Genomic DNA, 25,812 nt, shown 5'->3' with positions numbered 1-25,812 from the left:
CTATATTATGCAATTTTTTTGTAGAAAACTATAGTTCAACTATGCTACAGTTATTAATATGTTACTTACAAATAAATATATTTTAATGCATTAATTGAATAGAATCAACGGAAAATTTTCTTAGTAGTGGTATACAAATATAGAATTCAAATGAACTTAAGAAAATCGTTATTTAGACGTATTTGTTTTTTTGAGAATTTTTGGCCAGGCTAGCTATTTATTTAATAACAATTATATTAAAAAGATACTTATAAAAACAAACAATACAATTTTTAAAAATTTATTGTGAAAAATTAACATCATTAGAGCAATGCATGATAAGCTCTATACTGTCTGCTACTATATAAAATAGTTATAAGCAGCAAAGGATTATAGAAGCCTGGAAATATAACTGGTGCACTTATGTACGTTTTTTCATCAAGTCCACTGGTTATCGTGCAATTTTTTACTCGCGCATGTTTCAATAATAGAAACTTGACAAAAATTCTAAACGACGGTAAAGGCAGAATATTTAAAATACTTTACTACAAGTTGATCGTTCGATACTTTCGAAAAGTGGTATAAGCATGCGCAAGAAATGCTCTTCGCGGCATAGGAGGTAACGTCGATTCATGAAAGAGGGAAAGACGCCAGTCTTTAGATAGCATTGAACATGGAAAGTTCGAAATATGACGGATATCAAGGTGCTCATGGTTTTGATTATTGTAATTGTATGTGAAAAGAATCTTAACGAGGTATTTTATTTTGCAATTGTATGCAAGCAGTGGTATCATTTATAATAATGATAATAATCTATATGTTATTTTGCTCACCATCAACAAAAAGTTTAGATTATCGCATTGTGCAGTGAATTATGTTTCTTATGATCATATCGAACTATTGTAACAACAGTTATATCTAACTACACCAACTTGAAATCAATCAGTTTTGTTCAATAATTATTTATTATTTCTAAAATAATCTTTATGCTTGCATGACTAACCTAAATTAAAGTGTTTAAACATGTTTTATTTTTAATTACTACACACAGTCCGTCCGTTTGGTTTAATTATGAATGTATTTGAGTAATATTATAATTATACAATCTTTTTAAATTATGAGCTCTGGATTTATCAAGGTTTCCGCAGGTAGATTTCGAATGGGCAGTGAAACTAAACCGTTTTACTTTAAACTTGATTGGACTTTGGCCTAAAGTCGCACGAAATCCTCGGCAGAAGTTATTGTGCAATTTTCGAGTGCTGGTAACTTTGTTGGGAATAATCAGTCTTCTTATTCCCTCTATACATTCCTTGATAAAAATTTTCGGAAACAGTTTGCTAATGTTAGATAATTTACAACTTACTTTACCACCTATAAGCTGCACGATTAGAATCATGATTTTTTGGTGGAAAAAAGAAGGTAGAGACCATTTGATCGTATTTATAAGCTATAAAAGTATGATAAATAACTCTTGTACATAAAGTCTTTAAATTAATATTAATAATTTTAAATACATATCGCATAATTCAATTATTTAAATAAAATTAAATCATATATATTTTTTTTTCTATATAGACACAGTAGAACATGTATATTTATTAAATAATTCATGAGTTATTTTTATTTTAAGTGTTTTTTATATTTCAAACATTACGTACATACATGTATGTATAATCTTTTTAATTAAACATATACATTTAATTAAAATATTTTTCAAAAAATTTAATTTTAATTATTTTGTATATAAAATAACATGAATCATAATAAATTTACCTTTATATAAATTATAAATAATAGAGTTTGTACGATATTTATGTGCATTAAGATTCGTAGATTACGGAATTAATATTTTTACTGATTTATAATTATAATATTCTTTTTTAATTACGAAAACAGTGACATTGTTTCAAATTTTTGTTGAATTTTTTTCTGTGCCTTTTACTGTTTAAGGTTGAACTTAACATATTTTAATTGAGCAACGCTGTAAATTGTTTATTTTTAAGCTGTTGTACCGATTATGAATATGATCGCGAAGGATTGGATAAAGTTAAAAAGTAATCAAGAGAGAAGCTTGATGATGCAAAGAGCGCAAAGTGCACGTATAATTATTATTTGCTCCTACTGTGTAATGGGATTTGCGTGCATCTTTGTCGCAGTACTGCCTGCTTTTGGAATATTGATGAGACTCACTCCCAACATTACTGATCCAGGAAGGCCACTGCCTGTACAAACTCATTACATTTACGATATAACAAAAAGGCCACAGTACGAACTGACATTTATTAATCAAGCCATCAGTATAGCTATCGCCATGACGGCCTATACTGCAATAGACAATTTTCTTAGTCTTCTGGTTTTTCATATATGCGGTCAGTTAGACATTCTCAAGAAATACTTGCAATATTTGGATAAAAACATAAATTATCACGAAGTTCTAAAATGCTGCATAGTAAAGCATATCCGTTTGCTTAGGTTTGTTTTCTATAAGATATAAGTAAATAAAATCCATATGAAATATATATATATATATATATATATATATATATATGTGATAGAATATATTTAATACATGAAACGTCTTTTATAGAGCTATTGATGTTATTGAAGATACATATAGCACAATACTTCTCTGCTTATTTGCATATTTTACGGTAACTTTTGCTTTCTATGGATTTCGGATGATTAGCGTAAGTATTTTGAAACTCAAAGTTTGAATAAGATATCGTTTAAAAAAATTGACATAAAATAATAAATACATTAGTATTAAATACATTCTGACACAAAATTACTATATTTACATGGCATATTATTATAAAGTTCCAAATTAGTATTAATAAAAATAACTATGTCTTTTCATTTATTTCATAAACTAATTAGCTATTCGACGAAGGAAACGATATGTCCTTCGCTCACATTATATATTTTGTTTCTATTGTTTTTAATATATTTGCAAGCATGGGTTTATATTGCGCTCTCGGTGAAATTTTGATGTCCCAGGTTAGTTGTATGTATATTTTTTTTATATGCAAACTGAATAAATGTTGTACAATTAACTCTATAGTCTATAGACTATTATATGGTAGTGACCAATTTTTATTTAGATGTGTAACAATGTATTAGGTTGGCCAATAAGTCCGTGCGGTTTTTTACTTATAAATGTTACTTATAAATAACCGCACGGACTTATTGGCCAACCTAATATATAATAATTGATATCTAAAAGTGCTTTTGGTATTTTCAAGTGCAATGAAATATATTATGCGGCATTTAATAATAAATGGTACACCCTAAATCCAAAAATTGCAGAAGATTTATTGTTCTTGATGACAAGAGGTTCTAAACCAATCTATCTGACTGTTGGAAAAATTTCTCCTGTTACAATGGCCACTTTTTGTAGCGTAAGATATTTTAATGTTTGACTATTGCATTTATTAAAAGTTTGATGTCACTGCAGTTCTGTTAGAAGTCATTGTATAATGTACATACTACATATTAATATATATAATGAAAATCTTTTATTTTAATCTATTTGTTTACAATCTTAAACTTTGCGATTATGTACCTAAGCTCATGCTATTAATTTAACACTGTTAATTTACTCTGTGACCATTAAAAAATATGTCTTTTAGTTATTAAAAACGTCCGTTGGTTATATATCCGTTTTGCATACAACAAAAAGTTGATGTAAAAAATGAGAAGAATGTGAAGTTTCTTTTTCAATATTATGCAATTTTTGATAGAATTGTACTTAGGCTTAAGAAGTATGCCTGTATTGGTATTATTTGCAAATAAATCTTACTGCATTATTTGAGTGGAGTTCTATTAAGTAATAATAAAACTTGTAAATTTAACTAAAAATTAAATAAATCGTAATTTATGGATATCTTTTCTGATCATAATAATCATCCTGCATGCATAAAAATTTGGTTCATAATTTTAAATAGAAATATCTCGTATACCATTTATCAGATTTTTGCACATGCTTGTGATTATGTGTGTTTTGTTTTTGAGTATTGTTTGCAATCGTGAATACTCTCGCGAGCGTATCTACTTGTCGATAGAAAAATACTTATGACAATTACTATTAAATTGTTGTAAAATATTACTATTATGATGTTTAAATACACTGTCGGGACAGACAGATTACATAAGTATTACGTCGTACAGACACATTTTCTTTATTAATTCTTTTTCAATTTGTGTACACAAATCTTTCCTAAATAGCAATTGTTGCATTGTAATAAAATCGATCTCGCGTGCGTGGGAATATAGTGCGCACATGCATATACGTGTCATCACACCCACGCTTATTCACCTGTTGTTATCCAAGTTTCGTCAACGGCTACTTGGACGGACAAGAGAAAACGAGAAATGTTTTAAAACTCTTTCGTTATTATGCCGACTACGGTCAGTTTCTACAAAAGGATGTAACTACTACGAAAGGTATGAGTACTTACCGACTATATAGTCGCTCACGGCACAGCAACCGCTGTTTGTTAAAAAAACGTACATATGATGTGATGTTTTAATCAACCTTTCCATCATAATGACTAATTAAAATACAAGAGAAATTGCAAAAGTGTGGCTTTATGAAAATGATGCAGTGTCATATTCGTTTCTCACTTACATGTATATATATATTGGATATTAAATATTAAATATACGATCTATAAATTATGTGGAAGGTAGTACTGAAAATTTACGTCTTCTTCTATTATTAAAATAATTGGCTATAAGCAATCTATACCTGATATTATTTACAACATCCTAAATCGATTAGTTTATGAAAATGTGACACATGTGTGCAAATATTCGCGTGGTAATGCAATGGTACGGTTATTCACCTGACACCTAGTATAATGAATATTTTTTTGTGACTACTTCTCACAAAGAAGTGAAGGGAATAAAATTCCTGGTGGAATATGCATTCGTCTTCACATTTTCGAAAACTTTTATTATGAGCATGCGTAACAAACACGTCTAGTTAAATAGAAGGTTACTTCATTACATAAAACAAAAAGAGTGGCCAGTTCTTAAGTGACATTCGGACAGGAATAGATCGGAATATTCTGAATATCAAGGTGCTTGACATTGTGATTATTACAATAAAAGCAAAAAAAGTTTTGTAGAAAATATTTACTTATTAAATTTGTATAAGTTGAATCGAAATTAAACTTATGCTTCTGTGTTGCCAGAGAATTAATTATTAACTCAAATATCAGCCATATATTTTTACATGAAAATATCATTTATATAGCTTTTTGACATAATAATATATCATTGACTATTTCTCCCTTTCTTCTAATTATAAAAGCATTTATTATGCCTATAATTTTTTTTAGATAGAACTTCTGCAACAAAATGAATTTATATATTTTACACATTCAAACAGATTTCATGTTTAATGTTGAACTCAGCCAAGTTAATTGCGAGTGAATATTCTTTTACAATGTGAGCACAATAATTGGCATAATCGGCAAGCTATATTTTTAGAATTTTCATAAATTCCGCCGAGTAATAGAAATTCTTTGATTTATGTTAGACCAGTCAATAAAATGACATTGAAGTATCTGATGATCTTCTCTCATTTGCAAGAAATATCTTGGATTGCGAAGGATTAAAGTCCATTTCTATCAGTACAAAATTAACTTTAATCTCGATTTAGCTTATCTAATTCTAGGAATTAGAAAAAGGATCAGAAGTAAGCTGAACCGAGATTAAAGTAAGTTAAAAATAACAAAATGACACTTAACTTATTACACCTAAAGTATTTTGGTTTAAACCTCATCCTTTAATATTTAACAGTAAATTTATCTTTTTCCAATTCTTAGAATTAGAAAAAGATAAAAAGTAAATTTACTGTTAAATATTGAAGAATGAAATTTAAACCAAATTTTTAACTAACGTGTGTCAAAATTTATTATTTTAATAATTAATTATTATAATTTTAATTGGTTTAATAGTTTAGTCTCAAATTAACACTGTTTTAGTTAAATTAGTGACATATATTAAGTATAGGAGCAGTGGCGAGCTATAAAAAATGATTAAAAATAACTCAAAGTTAACCTATAATTTGATACTACGAATTTAACAGTGTTAAACCGAGATTGAAATTAATCTACGTTAATAGAAATGGACATCAGTCATGTGCAAGTGTATAACATATGCTCACTCACCATATCGCCGCGGACAGCCGATCAGTGACCTACCGGCCTACCGGTGATCCGCGACCATCTGGCGACTCCAGCCTCGTCGGTTTCTTCATAGAGTCCTCGTTCTCAAGAAGGTGACGGAAAACAGCATCGCACACGCGTTCACACATACTCACATTAAGTTGCGACCTATAGAAATGATAAAAAATAACTCAAATTTGATATAATTTGACACTACGAATTTAACAATGTTAAACTGATATAGAAATTAATCTACATTAATAGAAATGGACATCAGTCATGCAAGTACAGCAAGTATTAACATTGCTCACTCACCAATCTCACCATATCGCCGCGGACAGCCGATCATCGACCTCACCGGTAATCTGCGACTGAATCAGCCTCTCGATTTACTCGAAGAATCGTTCTCGCGAAGGTGACGGAAGACAGCTAGACAGCATCGCACACGCGTTCACACACACACGCAGCGACGATATACCTCGAACTAGTCGAACTAGAAAACCGTACGCTCCGAAATACGAAAAAGCCAGCCGCCGCGCCGCCGTGACGTCACGGCAAGACACACGAGACACCACCGACTCCGACTCGGTGCGGTCGTGGGTCGTGGTACGCGTACTAAGCGATCGAGAGTTCGCATCGATTGATTTACAGTCGATCCGCGAATCGATATGTTGTGACGTCATTCTCGGCTCTCGTCTCCGCTCAGTCCGCTCTCCGGACGCGCTCGACGGCGCACGTAATTCGCTGCCGGTGATTAGAAATATGACGGGAGCTCACAAGGAGCGAATTCGCTTTGATTGACAACCGGGATGAAACGCGAAGGATTGGATTGAGTATCGACGCGTATACCTGTCTATATACCTGTGAGACCTGGTGCCTGTGCGCGGAATCTGCACTCGGTATGTACACTTACGACTCTCACGAGCAGCGATTCGCGACAAGAATTATAAGGCGCCGCTATTCGCCGTTTGACAAAGTTCTCCGCGACACGAAGCGGTTTAATGCGTTCGGTAATTCGAATGGAACGATTTCTTACGAGATATCACGTTGAGAGCTCTCGCGATGTTCAAAGTTCGAGAACCGTGTCCCCGGTACGCCGGTACACTCGAAATCGCTACGGAATCAAACGCGCCGTGCTCGCGCGAAAACCGAGCGTAACCGAGGACGGCCGAGCCCGCGCGAGCCGCGGCCGCGAAATCGAAGATGCCCCGATCCGACCTCCGGCTCCGGCTCCGGCTCCGCGGCTCCGATCAAGCGTAATGATGTGATCCTGATCCCATAGGGACACATTTTTCATTCAATGCATCATCATCAGCTCGATGATGGTCGAGCTTTCCTACATATCTATCGATAACTTTCTCAAACTGGTCATCTTTCACATCTGTGCAGGTGGCCAGTGGAAATTTGATAAAACGCTTGCGCCTGATGCGTTAAAGGCTATTCTACAATTGCGTAAGCGTAAGGTTGTAGGAATAGGAGTAGTAGTAGTCGTGAATGTTGTACAACGGTTCAGTCTACAATAAAGTAACGATACGTTGTAAACTTGATTACAGCAACCAATCAGAGTGCAGTGGAAAGTACAGAGGTCAAGGCACTTCCGGTACTCGTCCAGCACAAACTTTTCATTTGTTGATCTTTGTGTGAAATGCATCGTTTTTTCCATAATAACTCGTTGCTTCTCACCAGCCCAATCAATTCTCTACACGATAATAAGTTTAAAAAAGTTTCATCTTCCTCGTACTGAGCACTTTCCTCGAATTCCATGACGAACAGGTACCAAAAACACTACAATAGAAAAAAAGAATACTTTCGGATGCCGAGAAAGAATGTTATAACTTGACTCTTGAGATCTTTATAGCGGTCTTCGGTTCGGATCACGTGTATTTACTGTTTCGACAAAAACAATTATAGCAGCGCGCGGCGTGATGACGCGTAACAGCACTCTGATTGGTTGGCTCTTACGTTCACATCTGGCGTAGCTAAAAATTTTATTGCGGCTTTGAGGATCAACATATCTGTGGATCACTTATCCAGGTTTCATATTGACTGTATGCTTCGTGCAATTAGAGTGTTTGCGTATTGATGATACGGTACATTTCGTCAATGATGGTCATATAAATCACACTTACGATTCACGATCGAATCGGTATTTTACTGTCGGCATATATTACGCATCCGTTATTCTTGATAAATTGTCTTGAGAAGTTTATGCATTTAAGATATCGCGTTATCTCACGAATGCTCGAAATTCATATTTTTTTCTGTAAACTGTATAAGAAGTTAGTATGTATATAACAGCTACATATTGATTGTTATCTATTTTTTACTGAGATAGTATAAATAGCTTCTTATTTGGAAGACAATTGCATCCAAAATATGATATATGATTCCCCGAACACATTTTAAATTAATCTTATCGCGCAAGAAAATATTTTTCATAAATCATACAAAAATCAGAAGAAAACTGTCATTTGACCATATGTGCCTTTAATAAGGTACATATTGCTTTTCTCATCGAAATACGTATGTAAATGATTGATCATTAATCATTAATCACAAAGAGAGGGTTCCGTTTGCCTGATACGAAACGATTGCCAACAGCGTCGTTACGCACAATCATATCGTACACATGGCCATTAATTTTGCATACACACTAGTTATACACGCGACTACATTGCGTACAAGCACATTGAAACCGGAATACCTCCCTCCTCCCCCGATCACAACTGCGTAAATATTCGTTCGTGTATATAAGCAGTAGTGAAGAAGTGACATTTTCGAAATTCTATTCGAAACCACGTTCTCGTACGCCGGTATACTTCGCAATGTTACCAGTAGCATGGATTTTGATCGTCGTCGCCGTTAGTGGTAGGTAATTAAATAAATTTAAATGATTATATAAATTTGACTTTCATTATATCAGAAGTTTCATTCACATTATGCAATTATAGCATATTTGAAAGAAAAATCATATTTTGAACTTCAATAATAATTATACGTGAATGTCTCTATAATGATTTAACTACACGCGTTGTGAGGATTAGACTACTTGCAGTGTGAGTAAAGCGAAATAAAGATTGTTACCTCTTATTCACTTTTTGCTATTAAGAAAATAAAAAGAAATTTTCCTTAATCTTGATTCTTGATGCAGGAAAAGAAACGGATAATCGTATCTTTAGAAAGTGACAATAAAAATTTGTATCAGGTGCCAATGCTGAAATAACGCAAAATGATGACGGTGATGTTGACATCGCGCAGCATCCATATGTTGTGTCGATTAGGAGGAACGGCAGACACGCATGTTCCGGCGCTATACTTGACGAGTATCACGTCGTCACGTCGGATCGATGTGTTCCGTCGTTCGAGCACGTCTGGAACGTTATGAACAATATAATCATAGTAAGCGGCACGAGCTGCCTCAAACCTGGCGGTGTTCATATCTTTGTTAAAGAAATGTTCTCGCAAAATCATCACGTTAACCCACTTGAAAATAATGTCACTAGCGGACTTGGTGTGCTTAAGGTACGTATTAATATTTGTACTTATTGTTTTTATAGTATAATTAAATTTATTCACACACACACACACACACACACACATGTATATGCATTGTCATTTGTTCGATATTTGAATAATTTAAATAATGAAATGCTCCTGGTAAAATATTTTTACAAAAGTTTTTATTTTACTCTTTTTATTAACTGTATTTATATTTAAAAATAAGTGGTTTAACTTACTATTTCTAGTATTTAAATAATTTAGAATTTTTTGTTCAATTCTTTTTTAAATTAAAGTGCTAAAGATCATCAATTAGACGGTCCCCTCTATGGTATAATCAATCATTTAACTAAAATACTGAGATCTAAGAATTTTTGGTTTCAAAAAATATTGTTTTTCGCGATATCAACCGCGTAAATGTCGGTAACGTAATAAACTTTTGCAGCTAATACAACCACTTCAATTCAACGAGAAAATTCAGCCGGTTGCGCTATCTGAAACAGAAGTACCACTGGGTGTAAAATTGCAAATGGTTAGTTGGATGATAGCCGATCGTCAAGGGAAAAAGACTGCGAATCTGAAGCAAGTAACGTTAACAACGATTGATCATCAAGAATGCCAGTCATTCTACAAGAAAGAGCTCTCTAAGTTTGAATTCTGCACTCGAGCGGAATCTGAAAGTAATTATTGCAAGGTAAGAAGATATTATTAAAAGAACATGTAATATTAAAGAAACGATACATTTTAACATATCTTATATATACTCTGACTTAGGGGATTGTTTAACTTTTAGAAAAAAATGAGTTTTTTCACGAGCGTATATAACATATGTGTTTATATAATATGTGAAACATTCAGGTAAATGTATCAGAATTAAATAATGACAGTATTAATAATTATTATTTAGGGTGACAGCGGCAGTCCTCTGATTTATGAAGGCAAACTTGTCGGTTTAGCTACCTACGGTATTTCATGCAACGAAACTCCAGTTCCGGATGTTCATACCAGTATAAACCAAAATATCGAATACCTCAACGACATAATAAAATCATAAACATTTATTAACGCTCTATTTTCAATTTTTGCTTTAAATAATTTATAGATTTACAGATAATAGATAATATATTCAGGCAAAATATTAAAGAATAATAAAATGTATAATTATAATATAAAAAAATCAGCTAATTATATCAGCAGGTTGTACAATAATAATTTGTAACACATATAATCACAAAATTATATTCTTGACAAAAATTAATTTGCATAGAAAGTTAATTTTTCATGTTATTACTGCCGATTAAATTCCAAATATTATATACAGATTATGTTTTTCTGAAGAGAACATGAGATGTATCATTTACGATATGTGGTAATGATTTGTTTGTTCAACCTATTTTATATCAGTTTCAAATAAACTTTCAAGCAACAATTACAATATATGCAAATAAATATTTTAATATCTAATAATTCAAAAAATAAATTTAAATAATTTTTCTGTTTACTATATCCATATATGTGTGTGTACATATGTATATATAAATACATATAAATACATTATCACAGAATAAAAGCAAATATCTCAGATATTTTTTTATCTATCTGGCGAGTGTTTATATAGAACAATAATATGCATCGTTATATAACATATTATCTCAAGACGTAAAGCCTTTCGAATAATGTAAGTCGCATTTCTCGGGTGATAAGATACTTGTTGCGTGCACATATCTGACTATACTTTTCTGTATTTTGATCCTTGAAATACAGAATTGTATAGAATTGTACAACTTTGCTAGACTGTGAACTGAAAGTTTTGAAATTTCAAACTTTAACGCAAAAGAGAACTTTCACATATTGTGCACCTTCAGCAAAACGTTAATCGATAACTACTGTACAGGGTCGGTTTTAGAAATTGTTAGACTTATTTTTAATGAAAAATTTTACCTTTGTCAAAAGATTTCTTTTGTCCAAAAAATGAATAAATTTATCTTATCAAATATTCAATAGATATTTATAAATCTATAATTGTTTCAAATATATGCTATATATATTTTTATAAAGATAAATTAATTAAAACTATATTTTAATATTTTTTAACAACGTGCAGCATAAACATGTGCAACAACTTTGCTTGATGTACAACTACTCTAAATATTCTCAAATTTTTTTTGTCAAAAAGAATTTTGCAGTTTGTGAAGTATGTCGAATGAGTATCTGAATTTATATGCGGCCCTTTACCAATGTTGCTGACATGTCGCAGGTGTTTAGCTCACAAGAGGAGAAATAAATACCCCTATAATTCAGTTTCTCCAGGCTAAACAAGTATATAGTTATAAGCGTCACGCGCATTCTTGTTACGAACACGTGCATTATAAACGACTACGATATTCACTTAGGGGAGTAAGGAAAGTAAGCCTGTGAAGAGTGTGAAATTTCTACATGTGTTACAGTTCGTATTGTAAGTTGCTGAGGGTATGATCACATTGTAGATATTGGTAGATATGATAAAAGAGGAAGTTAATTCCGCCGTAACTGCTGATATGGTTACCTCGACGCATTCGGGACATGAAGGTGCTTATATTCTTTTGCTATAGTTTTTTTATCCTAATATAGTGATATAATAATCCTAATATAGTGAAATATTTTTTTAAATAAATAGCAATTTTAATATGTTTTATACTAGCTGCTCATACAAGAGTTACATGCAAAAAGTAAAAAGTAAAACAATGTGCGAAAATAGTTTCAAATAAATATATTATAAATGTTATATATATAAAAAGACGAGTAATATGATGTAAATAAAAAAAATGATATATTTTAATCTTAGCAGAATATTAACTGATGTACGTTATTTAAAAAGAACCTTTATTAATCTTATGTTTAACGTTTATTTGAAAACAGATTACGATTGGGTTATTACATTAAATCGATCTTTTCTGAGCTTACTTGGAATTTGGCCGGAACCTTACAAAACTCCACGAAGCAAATTGATGATAAATATACGCGTGATTATTATATTAAATATAATTATTTGGAGTTGCATCATTCCAACCTTTCATTCTTTCATCAAAATATGGGGCAATATTACGTCAATGATCGATAATCTGCAATATAGTTTACCACTTTTAATAGCAATAATGAAACTTGTTCTCTTGTGGCGGAAGAAGGAAGGTACTAGGTATAAACTTGAGTGTCCCAATGTCCTACCTCTAAAGCGAAAGAAAAGAAATGTGCAAAAGAAAAAGCAATTTTATTCACATTTCTCTTATAAAGAATTTTAACAAGACGACAAATTTAATTATTCTCAATTTTCGTGATTATACGTTAAACACATTAAGTTATCATTTTTTTTAATAAGAGTATTTTATACATATATAATAATCAATTTTAAACAAAATTTATAAATCTTTAACATTAAATATTTTGATATTTGAGTCTTTCGCGGTGTGTATATATGTATATACACACACATTTAGTTTGACTTCCGGATGCGAACCGCGTGAATTATTTATTTGATATCCTCAGTCCTATTTTTTTTTTTTTTTTTTTTTTTTTACTCGTATCCGAGCGTGATGGTGGCTTCTCTTCATATACATGTGTTGCGCACATGGATTATAGATTATACACATTGTATATGGGACCTACAGTTTAATGCCGATTCCGAATGGCTATAATTTTTAGAGAAGCGTTCTTGGCAAGACATACTCTCAGTGGTTTACCCTTGCCTTCCGAGAAAAAAACGAGCGAATATAATTTTGGCTCTGCCGGAAATCAAACCCGGGACTTCGGTTCAACAGACCAGTGCGCTGTCTACTAGGCCACACTCGTCCTATTTGATATAGTATCCGATAAAAAAAGAACTGAAATGTTCACGAAATATAAGAATCAAATAAAAAATTCACGCGGCTCGGTCTCAGAAACCAAACTTAATTAAATATTTTGTTGCACTGTTTTCGTTCATATGTTTATCATTTTAATTATAATTCTTTTCTATTACATTTTCTAAAAAATTTTATTATTTTTTTCATTTTATTGATCATTCTCACAACATACAATTAATAATATAATTCTAACGTACTTCATTTTTAATAGTTCTTGTACCAATTTTACAAATGATTAAAAAGGACTGGATAAAATTAAAATCAGAAACAGAAAAAATCGTTATGATAAGACAAGTGCGGACAACACGTTTAATCATGATTTGGGGATATTTCGTCATGTTTTTCTCGTATATTTTGGCTGTAATTCTTCCTTCCTTTAATATATCAATGAGATACGTGACAAATATTACCGATCCAGGCAAAGTGCTGCCATTACAAACATATTACATATACAACGTAAGTAACAGCCCATTTTATGAGACAACTTTCATCGTACAAGGTTTTAGTTTGATGATATCCGCATCTGTGTACACCGGCGCGGACTCCTTCATGGGTTATCTGGTCTTCCATATTTGTGGTCAACTTGAAAACTTCAGGACACGTATTCTTAATCTGGATAAATTTAATAACTTTGAGGAAGCACTATCTTCTAGCGTGCAAGATCATATACGTCTTATCAGGTTCAGTACACTAATGAAACAAAAAAGAAGTTTACAAATAAATCAAATAAATTTTACAGAAATTATAAAGTATTTTCTAAAGAATTAAATTCTTCTCCGTTTACTCTACAATCCATCAAGTTTTGTTAGAAAACAAGAGAAAAATGATTTCTTAATCATTAGCAAAAGATTTTTTTGGTAATAAGTTATTAATATATATACATATATATGGATAATATATATGTATAATATATATGTATAATAATGTATAATAATTTTAATAAACTCAAAATGTGTAATGATCATAACTGACACAATGCAAATTATATAATTTTTTTAAATTTTAGGTACATAATATTGCATAAGTTTTATTTATATATATATCATAAAATATCAAAGTTGCGATTTATTATAATTAGAAAAGAAATTTTGTTTTACTTTTTATTTATATTAAAAAATAAGAAAAAAATGAGTAAAAGAAAATCATAATCATATATACCGTATTAACTTTTGCTTACAGATCTATTAAAATCATCGACAATACATTTAACTTGATGCTGCTTGCTTTGCTGGTTTATTTTGGCATACTTTTTGCTCTTTTTGGATTTTTATTTATCACCGCAAGTATATTTTTTAACTTGTATTTATACATTTCTTTATTTATGTAATTAGAATGCCAAAATTTACAATTAAAACTGTAATATCCATATTCTTATCTATCTTATTCTTCAAATAATATATCTATTGTTCCATTAAAATTATTTAATGTATTATGCTTATAAATTATAGATCTATTTCAAATTACAACATAATTTGTACGTAATCATGTCACTTTAAAGAATTACGAATGTTACTACATATGTAAAAAACGTAATTATAATGACAATTAATTATAGATACTTTTATTACTCTTCTCGACAACTTATTTTTAAAATATTTTTTTTCTCAAAACAAATAGAAACAATACAACCTAATTCTTAATAATTTAAACTACTCCTATTAAACCTGATTGTGTTAATCATTTATTTATATTTCTCTCTTTAAATACAACAATTTCTTAAAAATGTTTAATTACATTTAGTCATTTTTACTGCGCAGATAACGACACAAGGTCGCAATCTCTCCATTGCTCGACTCATTTACATCCTGACGGCTTTCATTAATATATTCACACATATGTGCCTTTATTGTGTGATAGGCGAATTTTTAGTTATTCAAGTAAGTATTGATATTTTAAAATATTAGATATATTTTTAATGACTTATTGTTAATATACATAACATGAGTAGGAGAGACCGGGGCAAACTTGACACTAGGATTTTTGCTAATTTAAATCTATCGTAGAAACTTGCATTTTTTACTGTAAATGCGTCTTTATGTGCCAGTATTATCAACGGAATTTGGTGACATTCTGAGTTATGATGTAATTTTTAGCGCGACATAAGCGTTTTTGATGGTGAAACTAATTTTTCTGATCTCTCGAAAATTTCTACTCTTTTATCGAGCTTTACTCTTGCGAATCTACCGGTAAGTGATTTTGATGGGATCGATGCTCTATACGAATCCGATAATAGTTTTTACATATTTTCAAAATTTTTATATTTTTGGTGTGACAAAAGTGAAAAATGACGTTCGGGGCAAAGTCGACACCACGCAGTTTTATCGGCTCCCAATAACAAACAAATGCTTGTTATGCAGCTATATGGCCCATGACAAATGTGTGCGCACGTCTAATCGCGAATTTACTTGCATAAATTGTTTTTCAGACATGAGTTTAGATGAAAATAATTGAATGTTCAACAGTTTTTGTTCTCATTATTTCCAATGATTGTTTTACTTAATTCTGAATTTTTGTACTTTCTAAATACACGATAAACAATGTATATTTAGTTTCAGACAATACAAAATAAGTTCCAGATCAAATTGTGTCGATCAGGCAAAGTGTCGAGTTTTCCCCGGCATTCTTCAATTTGAAAATTTATCTTCGCGTCACTTTTCCTTTCCTGGGGGGGAAAACTAAGCGACGCACAGCAAAACTTCCTGAAGCAATTTTGTACTTGAAGGGACACTCTTTAAATGTGTACCATTAAATTTGGTTGAAAATTTTAATTAATTGTTGAAAATTGCCTTTGAAAAAATCGTGTCGAGTTTGCCCCAGTCTCCCTTATATTAAATAATATTCATGTATGTTATTTATTTAAATATTTAATAAATTTTTAATACTAAATTTCTATCTTAATTAATGTAATTGTTTTTTCGGATACTGTTTATCAAGTGTGATGGGATTTACGCAGCTATTTATCACTATAAGTGGTATGATCTAAAGCCGAGGCAGGCCAGAAATCTGTTGATTATAATGATGCTGGCCAATAAACCACTGTACCTTACTGCAGGAAAACTCTTTCCTATGACGATGACTACATTTTGCAATGTAAGATGTATTATGAATTAATTTAATCATTTGCACAATACAAATGAAATTCTCTCTAATAACATTTTACAAAGATACATTGTATAGAACAAAGTAGATATTAAATATTTTTTTACTAACATTTAAAATTAGAAATTACTAAACATATATTAAAAAAAATTAATTAAATTAATTGGAAATATAAATTAAGATTCTCAATAACAGTATAATTACTGATTGGTACGCGAACAGTGAGAAAATTTAATATTATTTGAACTAATGATATATCCACCTAATTATTTGTATAATTTTATTATATTTTAGCTGTTAAAAACATCGGGTGGTTACATATCGGTTTTACTGGCACATCGTAATTAAACTGCAGACATTTAATTGTATAAAACAAATTTCCAATAATTTTAAAAATAAAAACAAGTTACATAGTATAATTTTAACTAACAAGTTTATTATTATATGTCTGCTATTTGTAAAGTACGACGGACTTTACGAAGCCGCACGCGAGTATAAATGGTGCAACTTGGAGCCAAAAAAGACAAAAAAACCTATTAATGATGCAAGTTTTAATAGATCGCTGCATCTTACTGTGGAAAAACTGTTCCCTGTGACGATATCTGTAGACACGTATTGATAAATTGTATCTTGCACGTTTACATCTAACTGTTCATCTAAGGTCAAGCTATATAACTTCGCTGGAGCATCATGAAAGGAGAACTATTTAAAAGTTATCAATTTTATAAAGAACTTTCATTCCTTTCTCGTAGCTTCAGTGAAATGAGACAATATAGATAAATACGATGCAGCAGGATTAGTTTTAGAAATTTCCAGTCATAAACATTCTAAACTCGTAAAAATTTTCTTATCATCTTTGAAGTTCTACCTAACATTCTACATAAGAAAGCAATAATCTAAATAAACTTGTTAAAACGGTAATTACGAATGTAATAAATTTTTAAAAATCATCTTTTTTATAATATTTTTATATCTATATTTTTTAAAAAATTTAAGTTTTAATTAGCAAAAATGTATATAATTTAATTGTATTTTCAAGCCTACTGCGTGAACATTTTTAACCCTATTCACTCCAACCTTTTTTCCGCCCTTTTATTCCTCCAACAATGCACTTTCGAGTCTTACGTGTTTTTCAAAATGTTAATAGCTTTGAAAAATTCTCCAAAAATTATTATAATATCTTTGTACCTTCGACTAAAAATCAATGTAAAGAAAATTTGGAAATCATTTATTTAAATATTTTTTTACAACAATTATATGTTGACAACACGCGTTACGACTCGTTTTACTTAAAAAATCATAACTCACGAACAAATTGACGAAGCTTAATGAATCAAAACGCAAATTAAAGCTAAAAATAGTGCAAATGAGAAAAAAATATGAGATAATTATTAATTAATTAGGAATACTTAATTTCGTCGCCGCAAATTTGGTAATTTTTAAATGGTACAGAAGGACTCTTTAAGGACTTAAAGAATGTTAGAAAAAGAATTTCTGAATAAGAAAAGGCGACGTTGAAGTGTGACAGATATTTTTTATGTAAAAAAATTAATTTTTTTTTATAATCGTAGATCCTCCCCACCTCTTCCACCTGCCTTTGAGCCATAATAGACTCCTGTGGAATGTTAAATTTTTTTTTTAACGACAAAAATATTTTAAATACGCTTAAATTATACACAAAAATACATTTTTATCGAAAAAAAATGCTCATTTCCTTTCACACAACACTGACGTAATCCTCCAACCATGCACTTTCGTGTCCCTCCGAGATTTTGATTGTTCGCCGTTTCGAGAGTAAATGAGCTAGGACTTTGAAATTTTTACCTGAGGTTCCCAGCCACAATAACTTTTTTCCGGCGTGGAGGGGATTCTCCCACGATCATTTGTTTTCCGGAACAAACGACTATTAGAAATTCGTGGGACACGAAAGGCATGGTTGGAGCGAATAGGGTTAAGTTTGTTATATGTATATTTCATATGCGGCCCTGTGCCTATAGTGTCTGTGTATTTCCATTCACATTCGAGCTGCTTATTTCTTATTATGCAAAGGTTATATTTATGGAAGGTGCGTGAGCTTGTTGAATGATTGAGTTAAACCCTGCAGTTTTACCATTTCAATAATCTATAAGCACAAATGTATATTGTGAGGTCTATGGTTGCGTCGTGTGAAAAACAGACGTCTCTCTGTAGCCGTCAACATGAATGTTTCGGGATATACATATATGGACGTAATTTGTATATTTATATATATCTTTTAAACAATTTTTTACCGGAAATTTTAAATAAAATAGTTGGAAGTATATTTACCAATATAAATTATTTCTTAAATTTGATTTTTGTAATAATTAATTTCCATTTAATTGTATTTTTTGGTAAATAAATCGTTTCATTACTTATTGCAAAGATGTGCGTATCGATTATATGTATATATAGTTATAGACTGTGTACACGTAAATATGTAAATTATAAAAATTACAATATTTTATTCACTTAACGTTACAAATATCGGTAATAACACGATTGCTCATGAAGTAAATAAAGATATGATAAGTTCTAGTATTTTAATATCATTCTTAATTCAATATTATTTAATTACGATCTCTGTACTAATGATCTTGTCAGCGATAACAATTGAATGGCACACTAATGCAATGCTATTCACAGCTGTGTACATTTGTTGATACGCGCGTAGGTATATAAATTGTACCATATACGCATTACCCTTTGCTTCACAAAATTTGCCAGGCACAGTGTGAAAGCAGATCTACGAAATGAAGCAGTTAGCGTGTATCCTCATCGCATTGGCGATCGTAGGTAAGTTACACATCGGGAACTTGTGTCGATAACAATTTGTGTGACAATTTAAAACAAATTCTATATAATTAAATTTTGTTTTTAATACTTAATTTATCTTATAAATAATATCTTATAAAAGCATTATTATACATTATATTTCAATTTTTAATATTGCATGTATAAAACTATAAATTGCATATAAAATACATAATTGTGTAATTGCATTACTGTACAATATGATTCACCATATTTCTATTGTACTTTTTTATCGATTTTATTATTTTTTATCGCATCTTTTTATTATTCCTATTGTACTTATACATTTATTAGCTCTACCCTATTGGTTTTAAATTTTGTATAAAAATAGAAACAAAAATTATTGTACTTTCTCTTATGTCATAAAACATATAAAATTGAATATAGATATATTAAATATACAATTCGCAAAAATTTCTTTTTTAGATAAGTAACATGATAATCAAATGCAAATAATTCTGATTGATAATGAGGGTAATAACGTTTTGATACGCACTTACAGTTTTACTATACGTTTACAGGTGCTTATGGCGATGAACCAGACAAGTTAGTAAATGGAATACCCGCGAACATAGAAGACTATCCGCATTGTGTCTCCATAAGGGTCGACAACACCCACTTTTGCGGCGGTAGCATAATTGACAAACAGCACATTCTAACTGCCGGGCATTGCGTAGCGCCTCTAATTCAAGACTCCCGTCTAAGGAAATCTGTGACCGTTGTTACTGGCACAACCTACCTCAATGAAGGTGGACAGAGTCATAAGGTGGAAAAACTGTGGTATCACGATGATTATGATTCTCGCGCCAGTAGAGGCAATTATGACATCGGTTTGATAAAGGTACAATCTTAAAATAAAGTAAGCAACCTTGAAATAAAAAAATACATACATGTTATAATATATTAGCTTATAACGCATTTGTGATATGCGTGTTTAGTATACTTTCCGATATATTAGTGACAAAAGTAATGATATACAGACATCAAATAAATGAAGCACGCTTTAATCATTCTCCCTGTTTGGTTCATTAGTATAAATTACTTTTAGTTGGCTTCGCCCATTGAGTTTGGTCCAACACAACAGCCAATTAAGCTCCCAACGACGACTATAGAAAAGGATGATGACGTCACGATTGCAGCCTGGGGTTCTAGGGGCTTCAGAAAACCTGTACATAACAACTTGCAGAAGTTGAACGCGAAAGCAATGCTTCCGGATACGTGCCAGGCTTATCACAAATTCTTAATGAACATTCACAAGAACGAGTTCTGTACCCTCATCACTTATGGAATTGGATTGTGCAATGTATGTAGCACGATAACATTTTATATCATAGTTATATATCTAGCTGTAATAGCATTCTCAAAGTAGAATTTTTATATCCCTCATTTTTCTTTTTATCATCTTAATAATTTATAACAATAATAACGCTAAATTATTGGAATTCTGCCATCTTAAATAAGGATTTTTTATTCAGCATAACGCGTAAGATATTGTCAAACTCATGTAAGGAACAGTACGATAATGGTCTCCATTTTTCTGTTGCAGGGTGACAGCGGTAGCGGACTGATTCGAAACAGCGACAGAACAATTATCGGTCTGGTGTCTGGTGGAAGACCGTGCGCCAGGGGTTATCCAGATGTATACACCAACGTTTATTCCTATCTTTCTTGGATCGAAGGAAAAATGAACTACTAACTTTCTTCTTCATGTATATATATATATATATATATATATATATATATATCCTAATCTTAATATTTAATAAAGATTATTGAGCAGATATATCTTTTATTATATATTATTATTAAAGTATATATATATATATATATATATATATATATATACATTATTTGTGTAGCTCTTACTAAATGCTCAATATTATATGCGCGTGCAAAAAACAGCTGATACTTGAGTTTCCTTTTTACATGTTTATTTCGACAAAATAATAAATTATTAATTTATTATCAAGTTATTTGGTTAAATCTTTAATATCAATTAAATTTTATTTTAATTAAATAATTAATAATAACCATTTATTAGAAGAAACAGAGTGGGCATCTTTCGGAGTTACTTCACTAGTCAAATATGGGACAAATCGCTGTCCACGGATGTATATGTTAACACATGGCTATAAAACGGACATCTGTTTCGTACTTTAAGTTTTGTTTTCGAAGTTGAATGACACTTTAGTGATAAATCAATAATACGGCATAACAAGATCAGTTTAAAAATTTTCAAAACAAACATAATTAATGAATGAAAGAAATTGTATTTTTTTCCAAACAAATTGATTCTATATATAAGAAACAAACAAATTTTAAGAAAATAATATAGTTGGACATATGCAATATAAATTATTTCTTAAATTTGATTTTTTTTTTAATAATTCAATTTCAATTTAATTATATTTCTTAGCAAATATATATATATATATATATATATATATATATATATATATATATATATATAAATCGTCTTATTATTGCAAATATGTGTATTATATAGATAATTACATAGTGTATATATAAATGTGTAAATCTTTCAGTCCATTTTTTTTAATATATTTTTTAAATAGATTTTTATAATATTTATCCTGCAAATGTATCATAAATTATAATTAATACAATTAATATATTATTAATATCTTAATTTGTGTATTTTTAACACTGATGACTGATCTCTTCACTCAAATTCCAAAAATTAAATACTTCTATTTTATTTATCATTCATTTGTTTAGATGGTGACTCAAGGTTGAGATCTGTTAGTGACGACAGTGTCTCGTTTAACTTTCATTATGACGGTATCTGATGTCAATACATTTGTATACACATGTCTTTATTGCGCTGTAGGACAAATTTTGATCGCACAAGTACGTTATTTCCTTAGTTAACTTACACATAAAATATAAATTATATAGTGCTAATGAAGATACTTGGTCCATTTAATACATGTATAGTCTAATACTCTAATATAATTTTGTATATGACTACTTTTGGTCAGGTGTTACGTAACATTTTTTACAATAAATAAAAATATTTAAAGTAAAAAAATGTGAAATAAATTAAAATAAATAAAAAATATTTTTTTACACAAATAAAATGCATAAATTAGTAGCTAAAACGTGAAAAATATTAATTTTTAGATTATAATTCAAGGAATTGAAATTATTTAATCGCTAAACTGTGCATTGTATAAATTAATAATATATAAAGCACATCAAACGTAGTTAATTAATTAAGTCATTAATTAAGTTCATTTTTCATACATTTTTTATAATATATTATATTTTTAGTTGTTAAGGACATGGTGATTATATATCGGTTTTACTGGACATGGAGAAAAACGTAAATCTATAAAAATCAGATAAAAATCTAATTTTACTCATATCAAGAAGTAATTTATTTATATTTATATAATCCAGATTTAAATCTAAATATGATAAAGTTTATTATTATATGATACATGCATGTCTTATTTACTTGTAAAAAACTTGTCAAATACATGATGTATGTACAATGTTTTGTTGCATTTATTGTGATTTAAACCATACATTTCTTTCAATGCTATAAGATTTCATCAAAGTAAAACCAATAATATTTTATTACCGTTAAAATATGTTATTATTAGATGTATGATAACTCGGATTATTTTTATAAAAATATGTAACATTTTATTCGCTTAACTTACAAATATCAGTCATAATGCACGATTGCTCATGAATCGAATAAAGATATGAACATTTTAATATCGTTCTTAATTTAATACCGCATAACTGCGATTTGCACGATAATCTCGTTATAATGCAATAAAAATGGAATAATTAATATTATTCACAGCTGTGTACATATTTCGGTACGTATATAAATTGTGCCATACGCATTGGCCAATACTGTGTTTCCCAAAGTTTGCGAGACACGGTGTAAAAGCAGACCTACGCAATGAAACAAATATCGTGTATCCTGATCGCATTGGCGACCATCGTGGGTAAGTAAAATATCAAAAACTTGATAACGTATTTTATGGCAATTTAATAAGCTCTATATAATTAAATTTGACTTTTTAATATTATAATTAATTTACCTTGTAAAAGCATTATACATTATATTTCATTTTCATATATAAAAACTATATAAATTATATAATTGCATAATTGCAAACTGTACAACATGCTTAATTGTCACCATATTCTCATTGCATTTATCATATTGTGTTGTATATATTAAAATACTTTTGAAAAAAATTATTAATACATTGTGTGTATATGAGAGGTGTTTGAAACTACTTTATTATACATTTGCAGCCGTTTATGGCGATGAACCAGAGCAGTTAGTGAATGGAATACCAGCGAACATAGAAGACTATCCGCATTCCGTCTCCATAAGGGTCAACAACAACCACATTTGCGGCGGTAGCATAATTGATAAACAATACATTCTAACTGCTGCGCATTGCGTGGTGCCTCTAATTCGCGATTCCAAGAAAATGCAATCTACGACCGTTGTTGCTGGCTCGGCCTACCTTAATTCAGGTGGAAAGGCTTATAAAGTGCAAAGACTCTGGATCCATGAAAATTATAATCCCAACAGCCCTTCGGGTAGAGCCCCTTATGACATCGGTTTGATAAAGGTAAAATTTCACAATACCTATACTATTATATTATAAAAATAATACGTAATTGTTTAATCACACTTCTACAGTTCAGTTTATTATTATAAAATATTTTTAGCTGACTTTACCCATTCAATTTGGACCAAAAGTACGGCAAATTGGGCTTCCAAGAAGGAATATAGCAGAGAATGACGGCGTTACGATTGCAGCATGGGGTGCTATGGGCCTCGGAAAACCCATACATAAAAACTTGCAGAAATTGTACGCAAACGCCATGCTTCCGCAAGAATGCCAGCAATATCATGGAAACTCTATGCTCATTCATAACAACGAGTTCTGTACCCTCATCAGCTACGGAACTGGATTGTGCACTGTACGTAACATTACATTACATCTAACAGAATGCTCGAACGCATATCTGATTTTATTGTTGCGCGTTTTTTATATTTATAATATTTTCCGTCTGTATATATACATAATACATTTTGCAATAACTCTTGTTCAATCACAACGCTATATACCGAACATTATTCGCATTACAATATTACATTCCTCGTATCTTGTATAGGATAATATTTGATATCATAATTAATTCATATTTAAAATAACATTAATTGTCAAAGTAGGATTCTTATATAATTATTTCTTTCTTTATCATCTTAATTCTTTATAGAAATAGTACGCTAAATTACCGGAGTTCTGCGGTCTTAAATAAATTGCCAATTTTGGATTTAACGTAACATGAAAAATATTATCAATCTCATTCATACAAGGGACACTAATATTTATTTACAACAATAAATAATCTCCATTTTTTTGTTATAGGGTGACAGCGGTAGCGGACTGCTTCGAAATAGCGACAGAACCATTGTCGGTCTGGTGTCTGGTGTAAGACCGTGCGCCATTGGTTATCCCGATATATACACTAATGTCTACACCTTCGTTCCTTGGATCCAACAAAAAATGAGGCTCTAGTAACATCTTTCTTTATATGTATTACGTATTTTTAATATTTAATAAAGATCATTGAGCAAATTTTTAGTCATTATTTACATAAATTAATCATTTACATAAATCTAAATGTATAGTAAAAATCTTTTATTATATGTTATTATTAATGTACATATTGGTTTAGCTTACTAATGTGCGCGTGCAAAAAAATAGCTGAAAATTTATTTGAGTGCCTTTTTCATGCTTAATTTGACAGAATAATAAGTTATTAATTTATCATGTTATTTAATTAATTGTTTAGTATCAACTAAATTATGTTAATTAATAAAAAAATTATTGAATTTAATATGCAAATTAATATAAAAGTTATTACGTAATACCAAAAAAAATCAAAAGTAATACTTGTTTGTTAATGATATCTAGAAAAATTTGGCGTATAGATTATTTAATTTTTTAATATCTTTTTGAAGTCACATAGATTTATATAATCTCGACCATACACCGCGGTCTCGTTATGCTCCGGGTTTCACTATTTATTTTTCAGATATTTTAATATCGTTGAAAGTACGTTCACTTTATTACAACTCGGTTTACTACATTACTATTATTTGGTACATTATTTTTTCTATAAGCATTTTTATTACTCGCGGTAAGTTACAAAAAGAAAGTTAGCTGCTTGTCTTGAATATACATAATAATGAATTAGCATGTAAAGATGTGAGTCTAACGTCAAAATTCTTTAAAGTTGCAAATACAAAAATCTCGGCTGTTTTATTCTTCTAAAACTTATAT

At 30.3% G+C, this 25,812-nt stretch overlaps 5 protein-coding genes across 5 annotated transcripts; all 5 read left to right on the top strand.

Annotated features, from left to right (window-relative positions):
- The first annotated feature begins 288 nt into the window (after window positions 1-288).
- Window positions 289-2,992, top strand: LOC143896546 (uncharacterized). Its single transcript, XM_077404484.1, has 4 exons — window positions 289-734; window positions 1,128-1,398; window positions 1,983-2,451; window positions 2,567-2,992. Exons 1-4 carry the CDS (start codon window positions 669-671, stop codon window positions 2,691-2,693), a joined length of 933 nt encoding a protein of 310 aa, XP_077260610.1. The 5' UTR covers window positions 289-668; the 3' UTR covers window positions 2,694-2,992.
- A 5,151-nt stretch (window positions 2,993-8,143) lies between these two features.
- LOC143896582 (chymotrypsin-2-like) lies at window positions 8,144-10,925 on the top strand. The gene is made up of 4 exons (XM_077404536.1): window positions 8,144-9,020; window positions 9,358-9,674; window positions 10,096-10,344; window positions 10,558-10,925. Exons 1-4 carry the CDS (start codon window positions 8,978-8,980, stop codon window positions 10,702-10,704), a joined length of 756 nt encoding a protein of 251 aa, XP_077260662.1. The 5' UTR covers window positions 8,144-8,977; the 3' UTR covers window positions 10,705-10,925.
- Window positions 10,926-11,096: 171 nt separating this feature from the next.
- On the top strand, window positions 11,097-18,917 carry LOC143896599 (odorant receptor 4-like). Its single transcript, XM_077404556.1, has 7 exons — window positions 11,097-12,218; window positions 12,549-12,818; window positions 13,740-14,208; window positions 14,708-14,807; window positions 15,286-15,405; window positions 16,463-16,618; window positions 16,922-18,917. Exons 1-7 carry the CDS (start codon window positions 12,149-12,151, stop codon window positions 16,973-16,975), a joined length of 1,239 nt encoding a protein of 412 aa, XP_077260682.1. The 5' UTR covers window positions 11,097-12,148; the 3' UTR covers window positions 16,976-18,917.
- A 376-nt stretch (window positions 18,918-19,293) lies between these two features.
- LOC143896576 (chymotrypsin-2-like) lies at window positions 19,294-22,711 on the top strand. The gene is made up of 5 exons (XM_077404522.1): window positions 19,294-19,441; window positions 19,981-20,300; window positions 20,508-20,762; window positions 21,006-21,168; window positions 22,199-22,711. Exons 1-4 carry the CDS (start codon window positions 19,399-19,401, stop codon window positions 21,153-21,155), a joined length of 768 nt encoding a protein of 255 aa, XP_077260648.1. The 5' UTR covers window positions 19,294-19,398; the 3' UTR covers window positions 21,156-21,168; window positions 22,199-22,711.
- Window positions 22,712-23,123: 412 nt separating this feature from the next.
- Window positions 23,124-25,117, top strand: LOC143896569 (chymotrypsin-2-like). Its single transcript, XM_077404511.1, has 4 exons — window positions 23,124-23,445; window positions 23,762-24,087; window positions 24,188-24,442; window positions 24,895-25,117. Exons 1-4 carry the CDS (start codon window positions 23,400-23,402, stop codon window positions 25,042-25,044), a joined length of 777 nt encoding a protein of 258 aa, XP_077260637.1. The 5' UTR covers window positions 23,124-23,399; the 3' UTR covers window positions 25,045-25,117.
- The last annotated feature ends 695 nt before the right edge of the window (window positions 25,118-25,812 follow it).

This window comes from Temnothorax americanus, unplaced genomic scaffold (genome assembly GCF_048541705.1).
Source record: "Temnothorax americanus isolate GAGA-0224 unplaced genomic scaffold, ASM4854170v1 Scaffold1, whole genome shotgun sequence".
NCBI classification, from domain to species: Eukaryota; Metazoa; Arthropoda; class Insecta; order Hymenoptera; family Formicidae; genus Temnothorax; species Temnothorax americanus.
Note: the sequence above shows the minus strand (reverse complement) of the source record. Positions and strands in the feature narration are given on the sequence as shown.